This window comes from Polyodon spathula, chromosome 11, assembly GCF_017654505.1.
Source record: "Polyodon spathula isolate WHYD16114869_AA chromosome 11, ASM1765450v1, whole genome shotgun sequence".
Taxonomy (NCBI): domain Eukaryota; kingdom Metazoa; phylum Chordata; class Actinopteri; order Acipenseriformes; family Polyodontidae; genus Polyodon; species Polyodon spathula.
The window spans coordinates 42,813,673-42,832,008 of NC_054544.1; the positions used below are offsets into that span (position 1 = coordinate 42,813,673).

Here is an 18,336-nt window from a genome sequence, read left to right on the forward strand (position 1 = left end):
ATTGAACTTGCATACATTTTTCTCTTTTCTTGAAGTTAATGCAGATCTCTAAGATATACGCTGTATGTATCTGTGTGTGTGTTAGGAGTCATCTTTAAGAGCCTGAGTCAGCTCCTTCTGTTTATTTAGTCTTGGCTAACGATAAAAGTTCTCTACATCACTGACCCGTGACATCCATAAGCTGAATTGTATGATGTAAATGAGTTAGCAGTCATGGGAAAAAAAGCATAATTGTATCAGGACTATAGTAATACATCACAATAGACAAGGGGTGGCCAACCTACGTATCCCAAGCCGCATGTGGCTCTATTGTGGTAAAAATGCGGCTCTTCGAACTTCCCATATATTTCATTACACAATGAATACGTTTTTTTTTTTGTTTATTCTTTTTTATATGTGTATTATTTTTACAATAAGTCTCCGAGTTGTTGTTTTTTTTTTTTGGTCTTTTTTCCCCATCACAAGCCGATCCATTCTGACCTTAGCCAATCAGCAGTGTGACACTTTTTTGTTACATAGCAGCTAACTAGCAAATCATATCCACCCTTACTTTACTGTGCATTCGGGACTCGATTAACTTTACTTTTAACATGACCGGCTTCTGTTTTGTTCATAATGGCAGAAAAAAATAGTGAAAAAGAAAATCTGAAGATGAATATCGAACCTTCTTACCGGAGTGGGAGAGTAATGGATTTTTTTGTTGAACGCAGTGGAAAACTGCTGTGCCTTATTTGCCAGTGCCCAGTTGCATAAAACATCTTATTATTAAGTATTTCACTTAAATGTATTTTTCACTTAGCTAAGGGAAAAAACTTAAGAGTGTTGCACAAAACATCTTAACCGCTCTCCTTAGATTTCAACCAATAGGTGAGTAGCTTACTGTACTCTGTAAATCCTCTCCATGGCAACATTTGGGCAGTTAAGGAAAACTACAGTATGACTGATAAAAAAAAAAACCAAAACAAAACAAAAAACAAACAAACTGGACAGAGGAGGAAAAACACAATACTTATGGAGGAATATAATAAAAGAAAGCAAATAATAACAGACAAACTCTGTCTGAATTTGACAACTGCCATGAAGCAGAAGAAATTGGCAGAAATAACTGAATGTGTGAATGCAAGAAATTTAACAGTAAATCTCAGCATTCATGAGATAAAAAAAAAAATTGAAATAGATATATATGCCGATTTCTGAAGAGCATCACAAAAAACAAGTAAATCTACAAAAAATGTATGTGAAACATTTGTTTAAACAATTTGTATGGCTGTGTTCGCAACAAAAGTGAGAGCAGTATCTTGTATTTAGCAAAATTAACCATTAATCTCACTTAAGACGTTATGCAACCGGCCAAATGTTTTTTTTTTTTTTTTTTTTTAAGTATACATTTTTATAGTAATAAAAAGCCACCAGCTGTGAAAAACGAAGCGCTGCCGCTGTATTTGAAGAACAGGGAGCAATGCGTGATTCCTTCTTGTTTGGGTTTGTTAATCTGCTTCCAGCATTATACAGACATTTAAAAGACAGTATTTCGGTCAAATCAATATTGTTAATGTTACTAATTGCTCAAAATTATATCAAAAGGATTTTCTCTCTGCAAATCCTTCTGCTAGCGTGGATCTGTCTTCTTCAATTTCCAAAAACCCTGCCATACCGTTTTTTCGGTTTAAGGGGCCTCAATAGGACATTTAAGTATTTTCACTTAGTTATCCTCTAAAGTCGTTTTGTGCAACGGTTAACTAACTTAAGAACTTAAGGGAAATACTTAAATACAAATATTACTCAAATAGAACATTTGGGAAAACTAAGGGATCAAAGCCAATGTCCTGGGGCATGAGGAAGTATAAACGGGATGTGCAGTAAGCACATGCCACAACCCAGTAACTCTAAACTGGTATTAAACAGGTTTTAAAGTTAACATAACAAGCACACAGGAGGGGGACATTTGAGCCCCAAATCCAGTTCTGATAGGTACAGACTAGGGGTAAAGAGATAATTGTAGAGGTAGCACCCAAATATTATTTGCTGCGTGCTATTCTGATAGGGGCAAGGGAATTAATGAAATGCTATATAATCCATGAACATGCTAAACTCCGGTAAAATATACTAGTTACTGATGAAGTGACTGTTGTTCTCCAGAGCGCTCTGTAATCCTTGCTGACCACTGCAATAAACCTTTGAAGCAACTATCTGAACCGATTGTCTCTGAGTTTCATCAAAAACCTACAAAACCATGCCAGCATTGACAAAGAATTTTCAAAAGATTATGAACTTCTATCTTTAAAAGTTAACGCTAGAACCGCCACGATAGTCATGTGTTATTTGTGCTATTTGTCCTTTTAAATATGTTGTTTCTGCTAAGCAAATGTTAGATATTCCGTTCATGAATACATCTTTTGAGTTTTATCTTAAAGTTTGTATTTCATTTTCATATCAGAGCTGATTAAAATGTACCTGTCAAAATGACTTTTGTCGGTAAAAAGCAAGACAATTGGCTTTATTATTACTGTCCTATGCCCAAAAGCAAATTTCAGACCTGCAGCTCTCACATCACCCAGTAGAACATATCCATCTCAGATCTAAATAGTGACTTTGAACTACAGCTGCATTCAGAACAATGTGCGCAGCAAAGAATGCAAAAAGTCACACTGAGTACAGCTCCTGCCTGTATGTGGAAATAAATGATAGTTAGCTACTCACCAAAATAAGAAACAAAAACAAAACTATGCTTTATATATAGTGAAAAGGTATTTGTTTGGATATCAATATTATGTACTGGAAAAAATAAAGGTCAGCTTCATTTAATAGTGTGTGTGGTAGTAATTACAGTAAAAGGTATCAGTGAAACACTAAATTAAGCACTATTTAAAGTTTGTGGTTCTTTGTCACTGTACATTTTATTTCCTTGGCTCTTGGTCTGTGAAAGGTTGGCCACCCCTGCAATAGACAATAAAATCGTCCAATTAATAAAAAAGAAAATCTTTTACTGACTTTTTACAAAGTAAAACAAGTTCATAAATATGTTTATGGTAGCCTTCAGTACGACCAAGAAAATCAGTCCTTTTATAAGGATTTGCAAAATGAAAGTGAATTCTGTAGTATAAAGAAAATGACAACAAAGAAAAGCATCTTTCTGATCTTATTAGTCCTTTACATTCCAAAATGGGTGAGGTGTGAAAATAATGTCTCGCCTCATAGGGTATAATGGACCATTGAAAAGCACTGGTCCCCCACATAGTTGCATTTAAAAATCTGGATTTGTGGTCATCAGAATTCATGAGAAAGGAACTAAATTAGATGACTGAGTTGGTCACAGTTAAAGTGTCCACAAAGGAACGATCTTTTCACTGGCTTTCCTATGCAGCCTTTCTGCTTTGCATTGCATGGTGAAAGCTAATGGACAGCCAGATGCCTGCAGTATTATCATCTACATTTACCCCATACTACCACGGAAAGGCTTTATTTGTACCAGTATCATTCAGACTTTGGAATCGACCCCTTGGCATGGTACTACAGACAAAGTTATTGCTATGATCATTATCCAAGTTTCATTGAGAGCATGGACAAGAAAAATAAAAAAGGCAGAAAATGTAATATAAGAAATACAATTAAATTAGCTTCAATAATGCAGCTTTAAATCACAGAAATCAGGAGATTCCATACCACCCATGCAAATAGGTTTTTTTGCAGATACTGAAATGAAGAAAATTCATTTTAAAACCTTAGCAAGAATATCACTAAGAAGGAACAATGGTAAAGGGAGCAGTGAAAATCCATAGTGCTTCCTTATTAGCTTCAGTAAAAGAGCATTATCCCTGCGACAGGCAAGTCGGCCGCAGGGAGCTGATATTCCCCATGTAACTAATACTTGGCCACTAAAGAGAATATTTTATATTAATGAAAAGATACATTCAATAAAAAGTTTTAAAATCTCACTTTTTATTTATTTAAAAAAAAAACAACAACAAAAAAAACAATCAAGTCATAATATAAGCAATAACACCAAAGAATGCAAACCAATCAAAAACAGAAAAAAAAAAAACACTTGAAAATCTATAATGGAAAGATACAGAATTTTGGTTATCTTGGGTTTAAATCCTACATACACTACAGTATTTTTCTAAAAGAAAACCTACTTTTGGATCCAGCACTTGAAAAGTGAGGACAACACTGTGAATATAGGACAATTTAATCAAAGGCTTGACATAATTAACATTATTTTCTCGCTACCTGTACTCAGAGTACAACACATCTCTTTTTTTTTTAGAATTTTACATATATTATCAATGTAAATAACAGAACTTTCACACAGTGTACATCCTTTGAATAATTAAAGACTTAAAAAAGAACACCAGTCTACATACCTACTGCCATCTTAAATCCATATATGCTAGCTGCATATTTATTCATTTTTTAACTATAAAATAAGGCTCATATGTGATACCCGTGTGAAGTAGTTTACACCAACCCGTTTAATTTTTCATTTTTTTCTTATTAATATGTGACCAAACATATTTGATGTATTATACAAAAAGATGCCAGGTAAAGTAAAGGGACGAGCCATATAAAGATGTGATATCTAAAAAGGAGCAAAGGTATAAAAGAAAATGGGGCAAGCTTTATTACTTAAACAACTAGAAATAACCATATATGCCTGATTATTTATTATAACTTATCTTTTAATAAGTTATAATACAATTTGCATGTACAATACAATTTGCATGTACAGTGAATGCTGTTACTTGTACTATTTGATGTTGCAGTAAATGTCAGAATTTTACAACATTACAGTAATGACAGTATTGCATACTATAGTATTTAGACAGGCTTACTGAAGAACGTTTATTTTAAATGGAATTAAATGAATTTTAAAGAGTGACACAAGTTTACATTCAGATAGTGGAAATGTATAATTGAATTATAATCAAAGCAATGTTTAAAATATTTGATCACATTCTACCACAAATACTGCATTACATTCATTACAATGTATTGCGTTTGCCTACTATGAACCCCAAGACAATGTACTTGTTTGTGTGACTAGGAATGTGGGCTGCAGTTCATTATGATGACAATTTTATGTTGGACAAATTTAATATATCAGGAATCGTCTATTTGTGCAGATCCAAAGTCTTTAGAGATGCCCTAAGTGTGGGTTTGCGAGAAGGCGCTTAGCTGTTCTTAAGGGTCACAATTCTAGGGTTCTAGGATCAAGGCAACATTGCGCTTTTTTCACAAACTTTTAGTTCATGAGTTTTTCAAATATTTTAGCACTAAAACCAAGTGTGATATTCCTAAAACTGGTGTGATCTATTGATGGTTTAATTTCATCATAAATAAATGGTGCTAAAGATGATATCATAAATATCCAGCTTAATTTTATTCATTCAAACAGACTTTGAAAGAAACATTTAAACAACTCATGAGTAGAGCCTATTATTTTTTTATCGGAAATTAATGTTCTCATTCAGATTTTTTTTTTTTTTTTTTATTAAAAAAATATTGCGATATATTAAGAAAATGATCAGAAATAAAATGAAGATTTGTTTCATTCAAAAGCAGTCCTGTAAGAATAGGGAATGGGTCCAGGATAACCATACTCTAGAATAGCTGTATACTGTAAGTCTGACCAAGCTATTGTACAGGTGTAAACAAGTGTCCAATTATGTGTTTTTCCTGTTTTCCCCTCAATTTGAAATGGCCATTTTAATATCACCTCAGTGCTACTATCCACATACTGTCTTAGGAAGACTGAGGATCAATTGGTAACTTGTAATTGTTAGACAACAGAAAGCAAACAGACAGAACTGAAATGAACCATACTACTGTAGCTTTAAGTGGTAACTGCCTACAGTTATTGACTTCATCAATACAATTATTATTCTTTACATTTGGCACACCCTCAAAATATGGCTGTTCCATTAGGGTTGAGGACAAGCCTCTCCTCTCTTCAAAACTCAGACCTAGCGCTCAATGAGCTCTCGTGGGTCCTCTTCCCTTCTCCATTGGAAGCCACTGACTGCCCAGCCTTTTCCAAACAGAGAAGCCTTCTCAGACTGTCACGGAACTTCTCAGCACCAAAGAGATAAACCAGTGGGTCAAGGGCACCATTAAGACAGGTCAGGGAGGAGGTCAGCCTGTTGCCCAGCAGCAGGCCTCTCCTGGCCTGGCAGGAGGCTCCGGGATGCCCGTGGGAGAGGATGAAGGTGGCACGGCTGACATGGTAGGGCAGGAAGCACAGCAGGTAGATAAGCAGCACCAGCCCAATGGTGCGCAGTGCCTTGGTCTTAAGCTCTGATTCGAGGCGCACTCCCTGTTGTAGGCTGCGGGCAATCAGCAGGTAGCATGCAAGGGTGGTGAGGAAGGGTGGGGTGAAGGCCACAGCAAGGGAGACCAGGGCACGGCGAGAGGTCTTCTCACGGTACAGCTGCAGGCAAATAGTGGTGTTGTCCAACTGTGCTGTCTGCTGGGTGACAAGCAAAGGCACCATTGACACAGTAACCAGGACCCAGAGTGCAGCACTGGCCATATGTGCATAACGTGCGTAGCGAATCTTCATTGAGCGCACAGCATGTACAACAGCCAAGTACCGGTCTCCTGCAACACAGGCCAGGAAGTAAAGGCTGGCGTACATGTTTACATAAAACAGGAAGCCTGCCAGCCGACAAGACACTTCCCCGAATGGCCAGTGGCCTCCCATTAAGTGGTACGTGGCCCGCAGTGGCAGGATGGCCACATAGCAGAGGTCAGCCACTGCCAAGTGCACCAGGAAGACGTTTGCAGGAGACGCAGGTCCTCGCTGCCGAGAAAACACCAAGAGAGCCAGCCCATTCCCAATCAGAGCCAATAGGAAAACAACAAGGTAGAAGCCAGCAAACAGGATGTTCTCCAGTGCTGGCTCCCTGCTGCAGCTCTCATTGGATTGGTTGGAGAGTACAGATGCAGATTCCATCGATGAGGCGTTCATTTTTTACAGCTGGAATGCAAAGGAAGAAAGTATATTACAAAATGAACTATATTACAATGGATGTAAGGCAGCTCTGTTTCAATGAGAATTCTACTGGTGTAGTGTTCAGAAAGACTTTTGTTCTTGATTATTAAGTTGATAACTTTTCAACAAAAACACACTTGTCTCTTATTTATCCAGTACAATGTAGCATAAAAAAAAACATGGTTGAAATATCCTACTATTAATTTGTTGTTTATATGTTACAGTCTAAGTTCCAAATCTGAGAGTTGCCAGAACCTAATCAACAACTAACCCATGGGAATAACATTGATTCCATGGTAATATCACAATTTAGTTTGAAGTTATAAAGGAAAAACTACTGAGAGAAGTGCTCGGCTCTGTGCATTTGAATGTGGGCCGGAGTAGTTTTCAATGAAGTGAATGCGCCGCACATCAGAACAGTGTAGACTGGATTTGGCTGAAGGGGGAATTGTGTGACTGGTGCTTGAAATCCTGGTTATGTGTCCAATACCCCTTTAACACACAAATGCGCAACTGAGCAGTTTCAGAGATATTAAAAAAAGTATTTAAAATACTCTTTCACACAGCATGAAATTGCAATTACCATCATAACCCTTTCACACAGCCAAAGGGATCATAACAGTCAACAGATCGTTCTCATGGCTACAATAATTTCACTTCAACAAAACCTTTGTTTTTTTTCTTTCAGACTCCCTGCAACGCAAATGCATTATATTGGAATGTTTTTGCTAGAGGCACCATTAATATTTTAAACACCCTTTTTTAATTTACAACTATGTATTCATGTTCATTACCATTGTTAAACCATCTCAATTACTGTACGTCATGAATATCAGACTGTGGCAGAGTGGTTGCCGTGCGCAGGTGTGGTGATGTCAAGGACGAGGAAATGAAACAAAAAAAGGTTTTGTAAGGCAAAACAGTGCTGCTGTGCTCATATTTCATAATTAATGAAAATAAACAGTTTAAACAAAAAGAAGACACAAAACAAAGCAAAAGACACTCTGGCCAAAGTAAAATAAACACAAACACTTTCAAACAAGTATATTTTTGATATAGCAATTGTTTTTTCTATTCATTTAGAGTCATGTTTCGCCTCTGATACTCTCTCTCAATAAGCCTGGAGTGCGTCTTTTTATATTCTGTGGCTGCAGCCTTAATTACCTAATTTAATACAATAATTACCTCAAGGCTCCAGCCATATTCCCACAAGGGTTCTACTAGGGAAGGGGGTTTAACCCCATCCCCACAGACTACACATTATAAGACCGGCTTTTTCATTGGTCTCAAACAGCAAATAAGATGGACAGCTTCATCAGCCTGCATAAAAAGACAATATAATAATAATAATAATAAGAAGAAGAAGAAGAAGAAGAAGAAGAAGAAGAAGAAGAAGAAGAAGAAGAAGAAGAAGAAGACATACACAAATAAATACACAAGGGGTGGGCGCTTTGCCACACATACATACATACATACATACAAAAAAAAAAAAAAATTCTAGCGATACACTCCTTGAACAGAACTGTTTGCTTTCCTCTCCCTGTAAGGAAAATGTAGTCACTATAGTACTGTACACACAACCTGTTTCAGAAAATAGATGCATTCTGCCTGGAGACGCACTCTTTTTTAAGATTAGCAAATGACAGAAATGCAGAATTAGCAAGAACCACTGAGCTCAATGAAACGTGGGTCTGCAAGTGTAAATCAGGAGCATCTCAGAGGTCAGCTGGATGGTAATGACCTATCTGCATGCGCATTTTTGAGATGAACTGGGTATTTCCCTTTCGTTCATATGTCCAATTTTGCGAAAGAACTCGTCCAATATAATAACAAATAAATCAAAAAACATAAATACAAAACAAACACAAATGAGAGACAGGGGCGGAGGGGGAGACCCTGTTCTAAATAAATACAAAATAAAAACAAAACAATAACGTGGCGGATGGCACCTCCCTTGTCCTCAACATACAAAAACAAACATTTTATGGCAGGGCTTATGAGAGAGAGAGAGAGAGAGAGAGAGAGAGAGAGAGAGAGAGAGAGAGAGAGAGAGAGAGATGGCCTATTTATTTGATGATGCTGTGTAACAGGATAGCTCAAAACTATTACAGAAAAAAAAATTATGAGGGATTCACTAGAAAGTTCTTATGCTAATGAATGCTGTTTTTAAAGCTTTGGTTCTTGGGCCTTTAATGTAACTCAGATTCCAATTGAATAGATAAAGATTGTTCTTATCCAATATCAACATTTTTGCTTTGTAAAACAGTACCCACATGCAGTCTACCAGTTAGGGATTAAGAATAAAGTATGCCCAAAACTGTTACTGTAATGCCTACCAAACCAACACTTATTCAATACCACTTTGAGTATGAGCTAAAGTCCAGACTGAACTACTTTGCAATGTGGAAGAGATTTGAGTGTGGTTAGTCAGTGCAATTGCACTCCCAACATCTGTGCATTCCCAGCGATCCACTGTAGCTTCTCCCATTACAGGACCAAAAAGAGAAGGCAGGGTTCACAGGGGAAGCAGCAGCACAATGTTTATATCCTGCCAGATTCATTCAAGGAAAAGTTAGATGTTTAAACTCTGATGTTTTCATTTAGCGTTGCTGGAGTTTCAGGAAAAAAAAAGGGTCTTATTCCACAATACTGTACATCAAAGTGATTGCTAAGGAATGGGGCGCATTAAAGTCAGGGGAGTTGCTGTTTCTCAAGCATGTTGCTATTCAGCACAGTTGGCAATAAAGTGATGCAGCTGGGCACACAGAGGAGGTATAAACATGTTCTGGTGTGAGTCCCTCCTTAAAAAAGATTAACCTTTACCACATTCGCTCTGGGAGGGGACAGGGTTATTGAATTTTAATTTCATTATGAAAAGTATTTTATAAGAGTGATTTGTTTTAGATGGGGTTATTGAACAGTTATTTTTCCGAGGGAGGGGGGCCCTCCTGGGGACTCAGCAATTAATCTGGGACACCGTACAGACAAGGTCAGCAACAAAGACAAACAGGGTTTTATTTATGATTGAAGCAATGGTAGATCTAAAAATGCTCACTGCTTAATGAACCAGCTGTGTTTCCCCCCCAAGGAACATATACTAACCCACTTATCAACATTATTGCATACTACAACTTGTCCAAACACAAGGTCTTGTTGAAGCTGTTTCCTCTGTCAAGTATTGCCTTGCTCTGATAAGCACTTGTTAAACACTGTGCTCATTGCGCCCACTTTTAAAAATCCACCAGCAGGGAGGTGCAGAGCTGTATTTAATCAGAAACCAGGTTCAAAATGAGAACCAACTTCTGAAGTTTCTGTGCAGTTACACGCACACCAGAATTATGATTCTAAAAAATGTGTTGTTTTTTTTTTCCCCTGAAAATTCATTCTTACTTCAAAATTGATATAAATACAGTTTTCATAAAACAGAACAGAATATTATTATTTGATAAACGTCATGGAAACCTGCCATTTTCAGTACATTCTGAAATTCAGACTTGACTGCAGTGATTGATATGTCAGAATTTAAAGATATTTTGCCCAGCTCTAAAGGAGGGGAAGACAATCTAGCTGCTCTAGTGTTCCCTTAAGGCTGTAAAACACCAGCCAGCTTTTTTTTTTTCTCTAAACTGCTGCAGCAACTTGTTAAATGTTACAAAATGTGTTAAGAAAATTTAACCAAATTGCTCAAAGTTGCCAGATAAAGAAAATTGCTATAAAAATGGACTCAAATGCAGAGCCGGGATTGGCAGAGTTTAAAAGGATCAGCCTCATTTTACATATTAACTTGAGCAGTCATGTGCACTCAATGAAGGTGAAGTGATTCCCCATTGGAACCATCTGGGTACAGAAGGGAAGAGGAAGTGAAGGAGTTCTTTACTTAACACTGATTGAGGCATCATACACTCATTCACAGAAATACCTGTGGACAAAGAGATCACACAACAGCCAACCATACTTGTTTCTGAAGACGATAACAAGCTTATTAAAAGAACCAGTACATGCACACAACAGAGCAATGTTACTAACAGAACACTCAACAGTGGATTGAAAGTGTGATCTGAGGAAGACATCTGTGGAAGAATAGAATAACGCAAGTACATTTTTAAAATGTCATTCTTAACACTTGTTCTTTTGCTTAATTGTTAAGCATTACCAGTTTTACAAGATGTTTTTTATTATTATGTTACCATGCATTATAACAGATAAAATACACCAACACTGTATGTACGGTATAAGGCTGCAGTTCATAATCAGATTCTAGTGACACTGATTAAGGACTCGAGCTAGTGCTCTTGTGATTTATATGTCCCCAAACACCCTTGAAAGAATGACACCCTTATTATGTAGGGTTGGGTGCACAATGTTCCTCTTATTATACTTTCTTACTACTAGCAGCCTATTGAAGCAAAGGACTGTGGGAATAATGCTCGAGAACCCAAAACAGTTATCGTAATAATTAATAATAAAATGAACTATTTTAAAATATTAAAGATTTTGTTCAAATGTGTAACAATGAATACATATATGGTGGTTGATACTTATGGGCCAGTGAATAAGATATATTATCCCCCAAACACACTTTATTCAAATTTCACAACAGCAGTGGCAGGGATAAAAAGTGGCTGCCCGCCACCACATATAATTTATTATCAAGTTATACAGTTCATCTTTAAATTTCTATGATGCTGGTTTGCTATTACACAGGGTCTAAGTGATTTAATGTTTTTTAGGTAATTGATTGACTTCAGCTCATAGGGTTTACTCCCCAGCCAATACAGGCATTACACCTCTTTTTATTCAAAACATGACTTTTGTTTTATTTTCTGCATATTTTGGCAAACTATCTGTTTCCACAATTACAGGGCAGTGAAGAAACAGTTGTGTAAATAATTACACATCTAGCAGACCTGTAACAGCTTGGCAAGCTTATTTGTAATGCTTAGTCCCATGTAGAGTGTGTTCTAGTAGTGGTGCAATGTTCAGTGAAAACTGATGCGGTTTAACAACCATGAAGAAATGTAAGCAATAACTCACGACCATGTTCCTATACTTTGTCTTTAGAGACTACACATGGTGGTCTGCAAGAATTTATTATTTAATTTGCTTTGTTCATGCTTGTATTTTGATTCCTAAATAAACTATTTTTGATTAACTTTACCTGAAGAAGTGGAATTATGTTTAAGAAGAAATTGAACCTCTTACACTTACATGTTCTATATACACTTAAGTACAATAATTGCGCTCTTCCTCCAAACATGCTGCCTGTTCTTCTCAAGAGTAATTTAACTTCCCCAGTCTCAGTGCATCAGCTGAACTCAGACAGGCAGGCAGGCAGGCATGAAGAATGTCATTCATATCAGTCAACCTGAACAAAACTGCTCACTTCGTTATAAGAAGCACACTAATGAGCCCACAGATGTCATGGCATGTGGTAAGACCATTGTTATGGCATGGTCATATGACTTTTTTCAGCCAATAAAAGTTTTTGTTTTTAATGTATCCAACCCATGTTATAATCAGTTAATTGACAATACTGCGTGTTTTGTAATTATGGTAAAATGTTTTAGTTTTGCTGCTACTGCATGTCACAAGTGCATAACTGGAAGAACATAAAATGCATCCAGTATTTCTGATCCCAGAACGTTGGCTATTCAATTTAAAGGCTCTCAATGATTCATCAGGAATAACGCAGCTTGGTGATCCATTCCTTACACTCATCACTCTGTAAAAGATTGGGGGTCCCAGCACTAATCCCTCCTGTCCCAACTAGAAGATACATTCCTTACAAGCGCTCTCTAACTAGTTATGGATCCACATACATGTGCTACTTTGTATTTCTATTGATTTGATCTGAAGGATTAGTTTAATGCAGCACTTTGTCAAAGGACTTGTGACCGTCTGGTTATATATCATGCACTCTGTTTGTACCCATCCTCTCGGTAACTTTTTCAGCCAGGATCTACTGTGGCTCCTCTGAATCCATGTTTCCAGCCAGGTACAATCTACACCACAAAACCAGAACATACACTACAGACTTTTCCATACATATCGTTGGTTGATCCATTTTTTAGACAGGAAAAGCACAAGCAATAAAGTAAAGAAGAAACAAACAACTCATGTCAAGTGTTTGTAAATAGCCAGAAAATTGCTCGTTATCAGTTTGAGGCAAGTAATTGGTGTTTTTTTTTTTTTTTCCTTTTAGAATAAAAGTGTCCTAATAATAATGATGATTATATAGGAGTACAAATCTTTAAGAATCTAGCCTGTTTCACAGTGTGCTCATATGGTACTGGGTAGAATAAGGTTTAGGTTTGAACTTCAGGGCTAAAGAGGATTAACTTGACAGGGGCATCAGTCCCCAGTGCCAATATCCTGACACACATAGGAAGCTAATTCAAGCTAACATAGCCTTGACAGCCCCAGGCATCAGCTGTGTTTCCCACACAATCACTCACAGAAGCAACTCTGGCTTGTGCCTGTTAAACTTAGTAAAGACTTTACAAACAGTTCTTATGTTAGTGAATCGAATAAGGGCACAGCAAATGCATGGCGCGATATTATTTTCTTTATTTGATCCATCAACAAAGGATTAAGAATGAACTGCATATGAAATTGCTTTGGGATGTAATCAAGCATAAAGCAGAACAACATCTAGTATAAAGACGTGATGCATTTGATTTTGTATATTTCACAAGTGGCTGTCACACTTGTTTGTTGGTATGCCTGTATAATAGATTCATTACTGGCAATTAGCACTTTTTGAACAGTATCAATAGATTGGACGTATTTAATGGATTAGCCTAATTAATGATAATCGGTGGTCTTTGTACACTAACTGTAAGGTAGTTTCTTGATTATGGGCACATTTTTAATGATCTATATGACCTCTTTATTTTTGTATATATTTTTAGTTGTTTATTGTACAAGGATTTATGTGGGGACTTGGATAACAGGCTGATTTTGGTAAATAAATATCTGTTTAAATTGTATCGCTGTGCTATAGGGGCTAGCTGTAAATTTGCTTTACACTAAGCTAGTAACACTTTGTTATCTCTGTTTCAATATATACACATATATGTGTATTCCCTGTTTAAATAAATACAAAATAAATGCAAAAATACAATCTGAGGTGTGACAAAAGCATGCACAGTCCTAGCATGTAAACCACCAGAATTGCCAAACATCTGTGAGCCTTGCCAGGCGTAAAGGAATGTAAAAACAATTCAAATCTTAAATACGGCGAGAAAGCCATGCTGGTGCTGTCATGAGCAAAATCTGAAAGGCTGTATCCTGACATGTATGACACATATGCTAAACAGTTTAAACAGTAAGGAGGCACAGCAAGTTGCAATCACATTTACTAAAGTGTAATTCTCAATATTGCGCTGCAAAACTACTTTTTTCTTTTAAAAAAAGTGGTAAACTTTGCTCTTGCTGGATTAAATGTCTAGTGAATATCTAGTTCTGTGTTGAAATAACCCTTTTGGAAAAAATAAAATAAATTAATATATGGCATAGAAGTATGATCCTTATATTATTCACATATAGAAACTGGCCCCTTTTATATATTAAAAATATATCCCTATATATGTATATATAATATATATATAGATATATATATATATATATTCATATAGCTATATATATATATATATACTATTATATTATAATATATAATCAGATGTTAGGTCCATATATGTATATATATATATATATATATATATATATATATATATATATATATATATATATATATATATATATACTCTACGTGCACCATATAAATTTTCATCAGACATTAGGTATATTTATTATTTTTAAATATATTTTAAATATATCCCATATATTTTAAATACATAAAAAGGGGACAATTTCTATATATGAAAAGTATAAGGATCATACTTTTCTACCATATATTAAAAATGTATGTTTGTTCCATAAAGGAATAAAGTAGGAACTCTTGTATCCCAGCTGCTAAGATAAACCAAAGTGCCCCACGTTAAAATGCTTGACCCCCAAACTGATACAATGCAATTCCTCAGGAAGTAGTCCTGCTGCACCCAAAAAGAACACAATATAAAACAGTTGCAAACTAACTTGTTGGTAATACCAGTCCACAAACATTAGCATGCTGGTGAATCCAGTTGACCCATTTTACACAACACATGTTTCATGTAGAATATTCCAGTGAAAAGCATCCACTTTTGCTACAGTTTAGTGTCACATGTTACACCGTGTTACAAAAGTACCTGCATTTGTGTCTAAAGATCAAAACCCTGTCACTGAACACTTAACTGACCAATAGGGCTCTTACCTGTAGGGAAGCTGCCCTCTTGGGTTGCTGTGATGATAGAAAGTTCCTGCCCGATGTGTGAGTGTCCGTCAGACCGTTAGTTCTGGCAGTGATCTGACAACAGCTGCCTGTGAAGATAAGACAAAGCAGCTCTGAGTGTGTGTGTGTGTGTGTGTGTGTGTGTGTGTGTGTGTGTGTGAGAGAGAAGAGTGGGAAATAAATGTAGGCTGCATCAGTTTTATAAGACCATATCCACCTATCAGCACATTAGCAAAATATTGTTGGCTTAATGTATAAAAAGGAACTGTCTGGAGAACCACAGCTCTCTGAATCTACTTTTTGTTGTCTCTCTAATTTGATTGACATGGAGAGGAGGGGGGGCGCTCGGTGTTGAACCTTGACCTCAGTTATATTCCTCCCTCTCTGCTCTGAGGACCACTTGTGTTCCATTCTATCCGTTCAGTCTACGGGACAATGGTCTGAGTTAAGAGAAGGGGTTTGTTTTATTTTGAAAAAGAATGATTCTCCATAGCGATGAGCAGGGATCCCGGGCCCCATGGCAACGAGGCCTAGCTTAATTCCAAATGCCTCTATGATGATTTCTTTTTTGTCCATATCAATATATAGAGGGCAGCTTGTGTTGTTAATGGGGAGGGTTATGAATGAGGGTAAGGACATCATTCTTTGTAGAAGGTTTAATCTGAGGAGCCTCCTGTACTCGACAAAGATAAGAAGGGAGGGAAACTGAAAGAGAAAACAAGGCTTCTGTTACTAGCCTCCCAACAGGAGGCCTGATGTTTCGGACCTGAATAATCATCTCTATTTTGACAAGGCAGACGGGTTGGAAAACGAGCAAGAGAAAATAACATTTCTTTCATCCAGCAGATCACAGCTGTACAGTCTACACATCAGCCCATTCTCTCCCCAAGCCCAGTCTCAAGGTTGATTCAAACATGATTCAGTGTTCGGAATGAGACCCTCCAGTGTCTCACAGGGGTTCATCTGTAGAGCTTAAAATATAAATGATGTATAGAAATACAAATTCTTGTTTCCATTGATTTACGGTTGTGGTTGGTAGAATCTCCAGTAGATTATGTGGTAACATAATCAGAACAAGAATTAATTTTTATGTATTGTATTCTCAGAAGCTACTGTACTTTCACTTGTACTGAATTCCTTCTTTTTCTGTTTCATATAAGGCATTACTTAAGTAAAAAAGCAAAACAGTAGCAGTTCTTGCAGCTTCTGTCAGATAGTAAGATGGAAGAATAGATTCAATTGAAAGTAAGCTACTTTTTGTAAAGCATCATGAGCAACCCCACCTTTCCCTTTGTCTTGCAATATGATATTGCAAAGACTGCTCTCTCGGCTAGTTTCAGATGATCCATGTGGGAACCCCAAGCGATTCACCTGGTAAAGACACAGCCACAATCAATGTAGGTCTTCTGAAAGTAGGGGTTTTAATCTTGACTTTAAAATGATTAATCAGAACATACGTTCCACTAATCCAGTGCAAGCTGGAATGGTAGAAAAAGACAAGACATTTAGAAAAAACAAGATCTCTACCATTAAAATGTAGCTCAAAAAACAGGACAAAGCAAATGCATTAATACTTTTCAAACTGATTTAAAGTCTTTATAAAAATAATGAAAAATATATTAGTACAAAAAGATTTGATTAAAACCAGTGATTAATACTATACAATGTATACTTAATGTATGTTTAAATATGATTTTAGAAAATGACTTTTTAGAAGAACTCATGTGCATGTGTTTGTGCTGTATATGTGGTCTTATACTCAACTCAAAAGGATCTCCTCTGATATCAAACTGCCATAGGACAAATGGCAAAAACAAACATACATATTTTGTGTGTATGTCTGACTTTGTACACATCATTGTACTGTGTTTGTTTATTCTACTGTATGTCTCAGTTCATTTTTGTGTTTGTATGTTGTTTGCAGACTGCCTTAGCATGTGTGTTGGGGGAAAGGGTAGAATAGGCAAATGTAAATGCAAGGCACTAGCTGTTACTGGCTGGTTGTCCATCTGTTCAGACTGGGAAGAGGGAATTCCTCTCCTTGTTGACAGCATTCAGATACAAATTGACGTATGAGGTCAGAAGGTCATCCATTTTGTAACCTTACCATTATGGAGTACGTCCAGATAAAATACACTTCTTGCTTGGAAAAGAAAAACAAAGGAAGAAGACACGAAAGAGTCAACGGAAACTGTAAAAATTGATCATTTTATGTTGTTAGTTAATAGTTATTTTAGTTTTATCTTAAGGTTAATGTTTTTATGTTGTAAACATTTTAAATGGAACGCATAATAAGGCGGAGATGGGAGTAAATGGTATCCTGATAAACATTTAGTGCTGACAAATTTATATCATTTATAATAACTTTGACGAATAGAAAGCAAATGCGTGTGTTTCCCAATACTGTCTTTTGATTCTGTGCATCCAAAGATTGTTATTAAAAGTTAAGGCCTACTGGTGCCATTTGGTATTCTGTTCTAAACCAGCAGTTTGTCAGTCCCAAACTTGTGACATACAGTGCCTATAGAAAGTCTACGCCCCCTTGATTTTTTTTCACATTTTGTTGTGTCAGTGACTCAGAGTTTCATACGTTTAAAGGAGGATTTTTTTCCCACTTATCTACATACCATATGCCACACTGTTAAGAGGAAAAAAGTTTTTATTGAGAAAAAAATACATATATTAAAAATACAAAACTGAAAGATCATAATTGGATAAGTCTCCACCCCCTGGGTTAATACATGGTGGAAGCACCTTTGGCAGCAATTACAGGTGTGAGTCTGTTAGGATAGGGTTCTACCAACTTTGCACACCTAGATTTGGCAATATTTGACCATTCTCTCTGACTGGACTACTCAAGGACATTTACCTTTTTGTTCCTTAGCCACTCCAGTGTAGCTTTGGCTGTGTGCTTTGGGTCGTTGTCCTGCTGAATGGTGAACTTCGGTCCAAGTTTCAGCTTTCTTGCAGAGGGCAACAGGTTTTCCTCAAGGACTTCAGTCCCTGCCGATGA

The 18,336-nt window shown here is 36.6% G+C and overlaps 1 protein-coding gene across 1 annotated transcript; it reads right to left on the reverse strand.

The window, feature by feature from the left end:
- Positions 1 to 4,040: 4,040 nt before the first annotated feature.
- LOC121322777 (uracil nucleotide/cysteinyl leukotriene receptor-like) lies at positions 4,041 to 16,694 on the reverse strand. The gene is made up of 3 exons (XM_041263069.1): positions 16,607 to 16,694; positions 15,306 to 15,412; positions 4,041 to 6,976 (listed from the first exon to the last, which is right to left on the reverse strand). The coding sequence occupies exon 3, from the start codon at positions 6,965 to 6,967 to the stop codon at positions 5,951 to 5,953; it is 1,017 nt and encodes a 338-aa protein (XP_041119003.1). The 5' UTR covers positions 6,968 to 6,976; positions 15,306 to 15,412; positions 16,607 to 16,694; the 3' UTR covers positions 4,041 to 5,950.
- Positions 16,695 to 18,336: the final 1,642 nt, after the last annotated feature.

Bases quoted from the DNA above. Each gene is read 5' to 3' on its own strand.
- LOC121322777 (XM_041263069.1), bottom strand. From the start codon at position 6,967: ATGAACGCCTCATCGATGGAATCTGCATCTGTACTCTCCAACCAATCC.